Source organism: Miniopterus schreibersii, assembly GCF_964146895.1.
Source record: "Miniopterus schreibersii genome assembly, chromosome: 8".
Taxonomy (NCBI): Eukaryota; Metazoa; Chordata; class Mammalia; order Chiroptera; family Miniopteridae; genus Miniopterus; species Miniopterus schreibersii.
Genome location: NC_138109.1, coordinates 21683689 through 21696288, shown reverse-complemented (window position 1 = coordinate 21696288; position 12600 = coordinate 21683689). Strand labels below are relative to the sequence as shown.

The 12600-nt window shown below is 41.4% G+C and overlaps 1 protein-coding gene across 1 annotated transcript in view; it reads left to right on the top strand.

Moving 5' to 3' along the window:
* The window catches only part of INPP5B (inositol polyphosphate-5-phosphatase B), a 47887-nt gene that overhangs the window by 20495 nt on the left and 14792 nt on the right, over positions 1-12600 (top strand). Inside the window, 6 exon segments of the mRNA XM_081144898.1 lie at positions 5945-6041; positions 8206-8373; positions 9143-9244; positions 10171-10285; positions 10631-10747; positions 11399-11586. Of these exon segments, the coding sequence (XP_081001024.1) occupies positions 5945-6041; positions 8206-8373; positions 9143-9244; positions 10171-10285; positions 10631-10747; positions 11399-11586 (787 nt within the window).

Sequence of the window (12600 nt, the reverse complement as noted above, 5' to 3'; positions counted from 1 at the left end):
GTGGAAGCTCAGCAACAGTTAGGAAGCAGCTGTTGTAGTCTTGGTGAGAACTTCCAGGTATATTTTCGAAGGTAGAACTTGCCTGAATTGCTGGTGAATTAGATGTGGATATAAGGGGGGAGGGGGAGTCACCAGTGAGTCTTAGTTTTTAATTTTGAGAAACTGATTGAATGATGGTGCCATTTACTGAGATGAACAAGACTAAGGGGGGAAGCAGAATATAAGAATCTGGAGCTCACGTAAAAGATCCAGGCTGGAGATGTAAATTTGGGAGTCTACAGCATGGAGGTGATTTTTATTTTTTCAAATTATTATTTCTTTCAGAAATACAAATTCCATTTTATGTATTGGTTGATTTTGAGAGAAAGAGAGAGAGAGAGAAAGAGAGGGAGAGAGAAACATTGATTCGCTGTTCCACTTATTTATGCATTCACTGGTTGATTCTGGTATGTGCCCTGACCAGGGATCAAACCCACAACCTTGGCGTATCCAGACAGTACTCTAACCAGCAGAGCTGCCTGACAGTGATTTTTCTTAAACTTTTTTGTTTTGTTTTAAACTTTATTTTTATTGTTGCCCTGAAGGTGGTTTTTAAAATAGTGAGATCACCTAGATGAAAAAAGAGTGTAGCTGGAGAAGAGACGATCTCAGAGCCTTGCCTGGGTCATTCCTGGGAGTGTGAAGGGTAGGGTGGGTAGAGAAAAACAGGCATCTTCAAGGACTAAAGAAAGTATTTCCTGGAGGAGGGAGTGGCCGTCTGTGAAGTGCTGCCAAGGAGGTTGAAGTGGACTTAGCTGGGAACTGGGAACCGACCACTGGACTGGGCAACCTGAGGGTTATGGGTGACCTTAACTGTTACAAGCTGGTGCAGTGGAGTAGAGCAGGTTCTCAAATAACATCGTTTTGTTTAACATCTTTTCATTATAATATTGATGAGGGGAAAAAATCAATTCCTGGGCAGGGCCACTGTCTGTGTGGAGTTTGCACGGTCTCCCCATGCCTGCGTGGGTCCCCCGCACATCCACAAGATGTGCATGCGAGGTGAACTGGGTGTCTAAGCTGCCCCGTCTGAGTGAGGGTGGCGGTGGGAGTGAGAGGCCCTGGAAGGGCGTCCTGTCCAGGGTGGGTTCCCGCCTCGCACCCTGAGCTGCTGGGTCTTTATTTATAAGTTTGGTGATGTTTTTGTGACCAGAAATATGCCATAGAAATGTAACTCTTACTTATTTTGATTAGTAGATGGTAAAACCGGTTTCCTTATATGTCATTTTGCTTAAAGGCACAGTTTCGAAGAACCTATCGATGACATGAAGTAAGGACTTGCTGTAATAGAGAACTGAGGTCCAGTTGCAGAGGGTTGAGAAGAGAATGGGAGGTGAGGCAGAGTCTAGAGAAGCCTTTCAAAGAGTTTTGACTTCAGTCCCCATATGCCTTTTAAAAAAACAAAACAAGTGTTATTTTAGGATAGTTGTAGGTTTTCAGAAAAATTGTGAGGATAGTACAGAGAGATCCATATATATCCCACACTCAGCTTCCCCAGCTTACATCAGTTATGGCACATTTTTCACAATTCATGAACCAATATCGATACATTATTATGAACTGAAGTTCATGTTTTATTCAGGTTTCCTTTGTTTTTACCTTTTCCTTTTTCTGTTCTAGGGCCCCACCTACGTTATCACATTATCTCTAGTCATCACTTCTCCTTAGGCTGCGACTGTTTCTCAGGCTTCCCTTGTTTTTGGTCATCTTGATAGTTTTGAGGAGTGCTGGTCAGATAGTTTGTAGAATGACCCTCAATTTGGATTTGTCTGGCATTTTTCTCACCATTAGACCGGGGTTATAGGTTTTGGGAGGAAGACGACAGGAGCGAAGTATCATTCTCATCACAGCTTATCAAAGGTGTAATATCAACATGACCTGTTGCTGTTGATGTGAACCTTAGTCACCTGTCTGAGGTCATGCTGGTCAGGTTTCTCCACTGTAGTTGGCCTTTTCCCCCCTTTCCGTACCATCCTCTTTGGAAGGATGTCCCTGTGCAGCCCATACTTAAGGAGTCGGGAATTGTGCTTCACGTCCTGGAATGCAGAATATTTGCCTAAATTACTTGGAATTCTTCAGAGGAGATTTGTGTTTTCTCCTCTATTCATTTTTTTATTCAATCATTTATTTATATCAGTATGGATGATGGATATTTATTTTATACTTTGAGTTATAATCCAACACTAGTTTTTAATTTTGTTGCTCAGATTGTTCCAACTGCGGCCATTAGAGCTCTTTCGGTTGGTTCCTGTGTCCCTTTGATGTACCCCCATCACTGTGGGATTTGTTTTTGTTTTTGTTTTTTGAATATTTTCTTACTTTCTGTTATTACAAAATGCTCCAGGCTCATCTTTTATACTTCTTGCCCCATTCCTAAAATAACCAAATCTCAAGGAGTCCTGGTTCCTTATATTGGAGAATGATATTAGAAACCAAGACCTGGGCATAAAGTGTGGTCATTGTTACTGGTGTGTTCTGGCTTCTAGGCCCTCCTAGCTGACAGAGCAAGGAAATATATGTGTGTATACTTACCTGTGTGTGTGTGTATGTATGTGTATTTCTTTATATAACCACCTGTATTTATATTAAGGTAAACATGAGTTCATATTGATATCTCCACCTCTAATCCATTACCACCTGGATCACTCTAGCTTCCTCTCCTTGCTTATCTGGACCAGTACCCTAACAGTGAGACACCTAGCTCCCACCATCCACCATCCATTTACTTAATTGTTCAGTTTCAGAATACATGTATAATGGTGTCTGAGTTGTTAACTCACAGCATTATCAACTAGAGTATAGTACTCACGTGTAGTTCCTTCTACCTTTAGTCTTCCAGCCTTTACTCATTTTGGAAATTACTTAGGTAAGCACTTTTTCTTCTACCTCCTTCAGTGAGGTTGTTTCAAACATATACAATATAGTTAGGTACTTTTGTCATTTTCTGCATTTCACTCCAGGATCCCCTGACCTCAGAAATGATTTTTTAAAATTTGCATACACTAAGGTTCATTCTTTGTGCTGTAAAGTTCTATGGTCGTTTTTTTAAAATTTTTATTTTTAATATATCTTTATTGATTTGAGAGGGAGGGAGAGGGAGAGGGAGAGAGAGAAACTTCAATGATGAGAGAGTCATTGATCGGCTGCCTCCTGCACTCCCCCAACTGGGGATTGAGCCCACAACCTGGGCGTATCAGGGCGACACTAACCAACTGAGCTACCTGGGCAGGGCTTCATTCCTTTTTGTTGCTAAATGATATTTCATTATATGATGTACCACAATTTGGTTATCCAGTCACCTGTTGAACGACATCTTGGTTGCTTCCAGTTTTTGTTGATTATGAATAAAGCTGCTATAAATATTTGCAGGCAGGTTTTTATATGTACGTAAACCTTCAAATCAATAAATACTTAGGAGCGTGATTACTAGTCATATGGTAAGACTATGTCCAGCTTTGTAAGAAACTGCCAAACTGCTTCCAGAGTGGCTGTACCATTTTCCCTTTCTATAATCAGTGAATGAGAGTTATTGTTGCTCTGCATCCTTGCCTGCAATTGGTATTGTCAGTTTTCCGGATTTCAACCATTCTAAGAGGTGTACTCATTTGCCAGTCACTAAATCAAATACCTTGGTTCTCTAAGCTTTAGAGATCAATGAGAGTAAAGTAAAGCAAGAGAGCTGGAATCCAGTGGGAATTTGGTTTCCAGAAATAATTAACCATGGGGTTGGAGAATTTTAGAAGCAACCTGTTCTGGTTCTCCCTTTCTTATTTTTGTTGTATGCTGAAGACAATGGGAAAGTGACATGAAATATTCCAAAAGAACACTGCAGGCTCGAACTCAGATGCTACCTATTTATATAAGGCAAGTAAGATCCACGTCCATCCAGTAGTTCCTATTGAGTTGTTGAGGGATTGGACTGCTTATATTGTACTGGCTGGTGGCTGGATGATGGTGACACAGTGGTGAATAAATCAGAAGTAGTCTTGTCCTCAGGAAGCTTACACTCTACCTGGGGAGACAGACAGTTACAACACACAGCAATCCGGGCTGTGATGGGAGAAGCATAGGGAGCTATGGGAACACCAGTGTCAGCATCTGACCAGTCTAGGAGGGGTCAGAGAGGCTTCTTAGAAGAAGTGACTTCTAAGATGTGGCCTTCAGCAGAGGTTGGCTAACTGCAGTCCATCGTCCAAATTCAGCCTGCTTCCGGCTTTTGTACAGCCTGTGAACTAAGAATAGTTTTTACATTTTAAAATATTTGAAAAGAATCAAAAGAGAATAATACTTTGTGACATGGAAATTATATAATATCCAAATTTCAGTGACCAGAGTGACCATAAATGAAGTTTTACTGGAATACAGCCATGCCCATGGCTGCTTTTGCACTATAATGGCAGAGTTTGAATAGTTGTGACCAGGACTGTATGGCCTACAAAGCCTAGGACATTTTCTCTTTGGTCCTTTATAGAAAAACTTTGCTGGCCCCTGGCCACAGGATGAGTAAGGGTTAGCCGTGTAAAGCAGAGTAAGGAAGAAGGAAGTCGGTTTCTAATGGGATCTTTGTATAACTGCAGTAATTTTAATATACTTTGAATATGGCATTCAAAGAGGTAGGGGGCCAGAGGTGGGCAGGATCTTGACTGGAAAGACACTTGGCAGCCATATTAAGGGGTTTGAGTTTAATCAGTGGGGGGCTTTTAAAAGGTTTTAACTGATAAGATCGGGTTTCCTTTTTCAAAAAATCCTCTAGCCATATTGTAGAGATTGGGTTAGAGAGAGTGGGGTGAAAATGGAGACAGGGAGACTAGTTGAGGTTTCTGAAGTCATTTCAGGGAGATGTTGGTAACCTGGACTAGTATAGTGACGTTGGGGATAGGAATGTATTGATTTGAGAGGCATTAAGGAAGCAAAATTGAAAGGCCTTGGTGATCCATTGGAGGCCTTGAAATGTAATTATTTTCATGTTTCATATGATTGTGTTTTCTTTTCAATTCCAAAGTTTGTTTGTTTTTTTCTGGATCATGTGAAAGCATGGTTGAGAAGTCCATGTTTAGTAATAGTCTTCAGAGCAAAATTCTTTAGTGATGTTTCATGCCTCTGGTGCTCCTCGTAACGTGCGTATCGAAGCAGCATCTCTCTGTGGCCTCTTCATGCTGTTCCCTGTTGACAAGAGCTCTGGGTTTTAAGGAGCAGAGAAGCTATTGGCCAATTAATTTTCTAATTATCTTGGTTTAACAACTTTCCCAAATATTTCTTTGTTGCAAGTCCTTGGGCTCCTTGGTTTTCAAGGCAATTTGTTGGCACTGACAAGGTCTTCTCATTCTGTAGTGTACTCAGGCCCTTTCCAGTTTTAAATATCTAACTCTTGCCTTTTCCCCTTGGAAATGAAGTCTCACTTGCAGTAAGGGGTAATAAGATCTTACATTTTATAATATGTTGTGTTGTTTCAGGGTGTTTACTCGCATGTCATCTATTTGATCCCTACAATAAACCTGTGAAGAAGGCAGGACAGATCAAGTTACTGAGACTCGGAAAGATTAGGTGACTTGCACAAAGTCAAAGGACAGTAAATACTAGAGCTGATGATAGAACTTAGGTCACAGATATCACAGCTGTGTTCTTTCTATAATGCACTCTGTTTCCAAGAAAAGGGAGTCAGTCTTACTGTGTTATGTTTTCAGCAGTAAAGGCATCTGGATGAAATACTTTTTTTCTTTTCTTCTTGGTATGCTTTGTAGGAACTTCACCCAGACACCAACATAGGCCTTTCCTGTGCTTTCAAGCAGTATGTGGACTACCAGTAATTCCTAGTAGGATTTGAGAAGCTGTGGTCTGTATGTTAAAGTATATGTAAGAGTATATGTAACTATGTTTTATTTTAATTCCTTCTCCCTCCCTTTAGGTGGTTCTCACTTGGACAGTTTGAGGCCAAATGGGAAAGGCCTGTTTGTGGACCAAAGCTCCCGGGGGCAGGATAAACCAGAAAATGTGCCCACAAGGTAATGCAGCTCTCCCTTCACTACTGCCTCTTAGGACTGAGGTTTTCCTCATTATAGAACTGAAACCATTACTGTTCATGGTGTAGGTTCTCCCAGGGTAGCTGGCCTAAGAAGTGTTGGATATTTATTGAGCACTCACTTGGTATGTGAGGCACCTTGCACTTACACAGATTATCTTATTTTAACCTGAGAGGTAGGTACCATTATTTCTATGTCTTACAGCTAAGGAAACAGGTGAGAAGAGAGGTTATAAAACTCACCCAAGATCTGGAACTAGCAAGTATCAGATCTAGGATTTGAAAATGGCAGTCTAACTTTACCTTAGAAATGCAGAAGATTAGAAACATTTTGATTTCTCCCTCCCATTCTTTTAGGAGTTTTCTGACTCTGAAGTCTTCCCTTTTTCTGTTTTTATTTACTCCTTTCTTCTTTCTGATGTGCTGTTATATTTAGTCTGTACTCTAGTTCCCCCTACTGATCATAGCCAGAATCTTCTGGTCAAGATAAAACTACTTTCTTGGGTCAGTATTTTAGTTTTGCAGTTAAGCAGCAATGAACAGTCCCTGAACTTTTTTTTTTTTTTTTTTTTTTTAATACGTCTTTATTGATTTCAGAGAGAGGAAGGGAGAGGGACTTGAGAGTCATTGATTGCCTGCCTCCTGCATGCCCCCTACTGGGGATCAAGCCTGCAGTCTGGGCATGTACCCTGACTGGTAATCAAACCTCCATCACCTGCTTCATAGGTCAATGCTCAACTGCTGAGCCACACTGGCTGGGCCCTGAACTTTAAATGTAGCCAGATCTATCATTCTCAATTCACTTTTGAGCCTTCCACAGATAACATTTTTACATAGCCTTAATTCATACAAGGTGGAGCAAAAGTAGGTTTACAGTTGTTTGTATGGAAAATAATACAATAATCAGTATGAACAAAATAGATCCAGAGACATAGAAGCATGGGACAGATTGATGAATCTCAGAGGGAAGGCAGGGGTGGAGCGAGATTAACCTAAGAACTTATATGCGTCTGTGCATAACCCATGGACAGAGACGATAGTATGGGGAAGGCCTGCAGGGAGGAGTGCAAGGGGGAGGGGGGTCGATGGGGGAGAAAAGGGGGACATTTGTAATACTTTCAACAATAAAGATAAATTTATAAAAACAAAAAAATAATACTACAAGAATAAACTCTGTTTTGTATACTCACAACTGTAAACCTACTTTTACCCCACCCTGTATGTACATGACAAGAGTACTATCAAACTTATGTGGCATTTATTTAGTGTAAGAAATTACTTCAAGTGTGTTATATATCTTAATTCATTAAGTGATTTTCAACAAAAGTTTCTGGAGCTATTACTATGATTCTGTTAGGTAAATATTAAATTTTGTTTAATTTTAAAGTTGCCATTGGAATAATTTTTAGTATGACTATTAAAAGTATACAAAAAATAAAATACAAATTTTCATTGCCTTTTTTGGGGGGGGGGGGGAATTATTCCTGTGGAATAGAGATACAATAGAATGATCAAGTCAGAGGGTCTGGATTGGTTTATTTATTTATTTATTATTTTTTAATCCTTACCTGAGGATATGTTTTTATTGATTTTTAGAGAGAGAGGAAGGGGGAGAGAGAGGGGGAGAAACATCAATGTGAGAGAGAAACATCAATTGGTTGCCTACCATACGGGGATCAAACCTGCAACCTAGGTATGTGCCCTGACCAAGAATTGAACCCGCAGCCTTTTGGTGCATGGGATAACGCCCAATCAACTGAGCCACACCGGCAAAGGTTGGATTGTTTCATAGTCTTGTTATATGAGGTGCTCTGTCACCATTCAGCTGGGTGAATCATCGATGATGCTGGGTCTCATTTGAAAAATGAAGGGATTAGATTAGAATATCTTCAAGAGCCCCTTCTGGTCTGAGAGTCTATGAATTTATTATCAGAAAATCTCTGGACCAATGTACTCTATAATCAACAACATGTAAGTTTACTTAATTCCACATAGAAGTAGTGTTGTTGTAGCAAGTAAGTTTTCCTTTTAGCCTCGTTCAATCTGTGACTCAGACGCTTGCGTGTGGAAACTTCTAGCTTTATATTTATGTATTTTATCATGAAGGACTCATCAAAAGATGATAAAATTTTTTTTTGCTTTTCTAGACAGAATAAATCTAAGTCGGAAATTACCCACATGGTTCGCTCCTCCACTATCACAGTATCAGACAAGGCTCATATTTTGTCGATGCAGAAGTTTGGACTGCGAGATACAATGGTGAAATCACATCTGGTGCAGAAAGAAGAGGATTATACCTATATCCAGAATTTCAGGTAGCTAACTGGGTCTTAGACTGTTTTCAAAGGAAAATGATCATTCAGCTCTTTGAAATTTAAGTACTTACCTCCACCCATAATCCCCTGGATTTGGAAGCAAATCCTAGTACAGAATGTCTCCCATCGTTTTCTAAATGAGCGATTCCTTTCACTCTCCTTTAGCAGGCGTTATTCTGTGCCTTTTCTGCCAGGCACTGTGGTGGGTGTGGCACAGTGGGAGTGACACAGCTTGCAAATAGTTACAGAAATATTTGAAGAGCTATGTGGGTACAAAAGAAGGAACGATATCCTGACGTTGGTGTAGCCCTTGGTCGTTCTGGGCCATTGAAGAAAGTCATTTAAATTGAAGTCAGTAAAATGAAGTTAGTGTTTGGTAATCTTCTTAGACAGGATTATTGAAAGTTAAATGATTGCTTGGTGATCATAAGACAAAGCAACATGGCTTCTAGGGATGGAAATAGTTAATTATGGTGGATACTGCTGTTGCTTTCCTTCTGAAAGTAATTACCAAGGTACTTTTCATTTCCACAGCATACGCAGGGTAAAGAATGATTTTGTGGATTACAGCTCTCTAATGGCGTTAGAGCCAAGTAGGAATGATCAGAGCAGGCCTATGCTATTCAAAGTTCTCACAAAAGCGACAGATATCACAGCAGACTGCAGTCATTGGTCTAGGTTCGATGTGACATTTCGTATGTCTTAAAATGCTTTCCCCTGTTGTCTGTGTAGTCCTCTTGAGTGACTGATTGATTCTCTTTGGTAACAGGTTTTTTGTGGGAACATACAATGTGAATGGACAATCCCCCAAAGAATGCCTGCAGCCTTGGCTAAGTCATGGTATCCAGGCCCCAGATGTATACTGTGTAGGGTGAGTGCTTCTCTCCCAGTCGCCTCTGCCTTCTCAGAAACGTATAGCTGTGGTTGAAGGGAAGCGGACACGAAGACAGGGTGGCAAGAGTAGGTTTACAGTTGTTCATATGGAAAATAATATAGCAATTAATAAATAATAATGCAAAAATAAGCTGTGTTTCACATACTCACGACTGTAAACCTGCTTTTGCCCATCCCTGTATATACCTGAGTCGCCACAGCAGGTGAAGGAATTGAAGGACAGGCGTGTGCTTAGTAACAGCTGCTTCTCTGTTTGACACTCTTCCTCGTAGTAAACATGTTCCTGGCACGATTAAAGTTATGTGCGTGGCATTTAAATGCTCTTATTTGATTTTTAGTGGAATACTCTTTTAAAATCACTGCACCTTGAACTGACTTTCATTACTTAGCCATTCAACACTTTTGGTCATGAAGCAAAAATATCTTTTGCCAGGGAAGGAAGGTTAGCTTTAAAAAAGAAAGAAAGGCCCCATCAGTCCGTCCTTTTTGTTTCACACTTGCTATTCTCCTACCACTATTCTGGGCCCTGTTGATGGGGAGGGGGCAGCAAAGAAGCCTGTACGGTAAAGCGAAAAGGGCCCGGAATTTGGAAGGTATGTAGACCTACGTCTGAACCCATTTGCCCCTCGGTGCTTGTGTGAACTCATGATCTCAGATGTCAAATGCAGACGCTTCGAACTATTGCACAGGCTGGTTATGAAGAGGAAACGGCCGCTGCTTGTGAAAGCACTGGTAGGTGCCATAGCATTTTGACCCTCGGCTCTAAGTGTTTGTTTTTCTTTCCTCTTGAGGATCCTACAGTTTAGCCAGAAAGCCAGGATTTACGCACCCAAACCAATCTGAGGCCATGTCATCTTGCACATTACCTTTCTCTACTTTCTGACCGCTTGCTTCTCCTAATAGGTTCCAGGAGCTTGATCTGAGCAAGGAGGCCTTTTTCTTCCATGATACCCCAAAGGAGGAAGAGTGGTTTAAAGCTGTATCAGAGAGTCTTCATCCATATGCCAAGTATGCAAAGGTAAGAGAGGAGTCAGGGAATTTTAGGTTGCCATGCAGGGAAATCCTAAGACAGTATTTCACTTTTTCCCTAAGCCAGTCCTAATTATCCTGCTATTTTCAGTGTTAGGTCCTCCGGAAGAGGCGCCTGTGGGTGGGCAAGATGCAGGTCTTGGCACTTGCAGGCGGTTTAGGTTGTCACGTAGCATGCTAAGTGAGTTGAGCAGGTGATTACCCCACATCCTCATGTGGAGGAGATACAGCAATAGTCTCAGCTGCTCTGAGACCACTTCTCTTTTAGGATCTTCACTCCTGCTTTTGACTCCTACTTAATGCCATGACTTGAATGTTTGGCTCTGTTTTCCAGGTGAAGTTCATCCGCCTAGTCGGGATTATGCTGCTGTTGTATGTCAAACAGGAACATGCAGCACACATCTCAGAAGTGGAAGCTGAGACCGTGGGGACAGGAATCATGGGGAGGATGGTGAGTTCTTGGTGGTCTCTTTGGCACACCGAGGGCCTCGATCCCTAAGGTGTTGACCCCACTTCTCATGATATGTTGACTGAGTGTATCCCAGTTTGAAGATGCTGGTATTATATGACAAATTGTACCCTCAAGCAGGGCTGGACGAAGCAGACCATTTACAAATTGTATTTTAGGGAATTGCTGGCTGATTTGCTCAACTAGCATGGATCCTCATGTTTATGCTCCACACTGGAGCCTCTAGTTTATCTTCCCATTTAATCCATGAGATACAGTTTCTTGCAGAAACTATATTGGATCACAAAGGAGAAGAAAGAATGCTGGTGAAGATTTGCAATGTCCCCTTCTTAAGGCTATTAAAGGCCTGCTTTTAGGTTCTACTGCAAGAGCTCAGCTTCCTGTGGAGAAGGGAAAGCATGTGGCTTTCCTGTGATTTGGTGGAAAGTGAACTCAGCTTTGCCATGGACTGGCTAGTCATTCTGCCTTCTTGGATTTGTTTTCTTTACCTGTAAAATGCAGACAATAACACTGCTTTACTTACCTCACAGGATTATTAAGACTCTTTAAGAGAGAACATTTTGAAAGTTTGTGGGTTGAAATGACTGACAGAATTAAGTTGTAAACTGGATTTTCCTGGGCTCCTTTTCCTAGGGTAACAAAGGAGGTGTGGCGATCAGGTTCCAGTTCCACAATACCAGCATTTGCGTTGTGAATTCTCACTTGGCAGCCCACACAGAAGAGTATGAGAGGAGGAACCAGGACTATAAAGACATTTGCTCTCGAATGCAGTTTTGTCAGGTTGACCCAAGCCTTCCCCCTCTCACCATCAGCAAGCACGAGTGAGTCTGGGCTTCTACTCCAAACGGGTCACATGCTGGGTGTGTGGAGTTGTGAGCTCTCTGTTTTGTTAGGGAGGTGATGAGGGGGGGGTTCCCACTGCTGGAGTGGGAACTCTAGCCAACTCTCAGTTAAACGCAGATCATGTCCCTTGGAAAGGTTTAGTTTCCTAACTTACCATCTGGCAGACCTCTAGAATTGTTCTCAAATCATTTGTCCCTGGAAAATGTATTAGATTTATTTTAATATGGCTCTGCCCTGATACAGTATCACAAGGAAAGCAACCAAAGAGCGAGCATCACAACTCCAGGTTTTAGAACTATGTTTTAGGATTTTATACGTCTGTTCTTTCCAGAAGCAGGTGTAATTGGGAGTGACTGCATTTGTCTGCCTTCACTTAGTCTTTTATACCTCAGCTTTATAAAGCTATAGTTGGAGCTGCTTGGAGCATCTTGTGCTAATTTTTGTCTATTCTCTTTATTTCATTTATCTCTAAAACTTCCTATATGTCTAAATTCAAGGCATATTAGAATTTCAGACTTGAAAGTAACACTTGAAGCTTGTGCCACTTCTTTTATAAAGAGGAAGAAGACACTGGTGTCTGCCAGGGAGTGTACAGAGTCCAGCCTCTCATCCTGCCTGCTGCCATGGTGGACTGTCTTGAGCTCACTGGTATCCTAGAAGCTGACAGGATGGCTTTCCTTCTCCAGGGAACCTATCAGGGAGTGTGTCTTCTATTCTGCTAAGCCTGCAGCATCCTAGTTTGTGAGGTTGCAACTTGCATGTCAGTTTGTCTCCTTTTATTTTGGGGTGTGTATACTGCTGTGCAGATTCTCTCATAACTTGATTGTTGGCTTCTGATAGAGCCGTTTTGGACTTTATGGGATGTGCAGTTATCTAGGAGCATTCGGTTATCTTTTTCCCCAAAGCATCAGGTGTAGTGAAACACCTGTCACACTCTGCAAAAAGAGCCAACCGATGATGCTATGGCGGTGATTAAACCCAGATTCTACTGT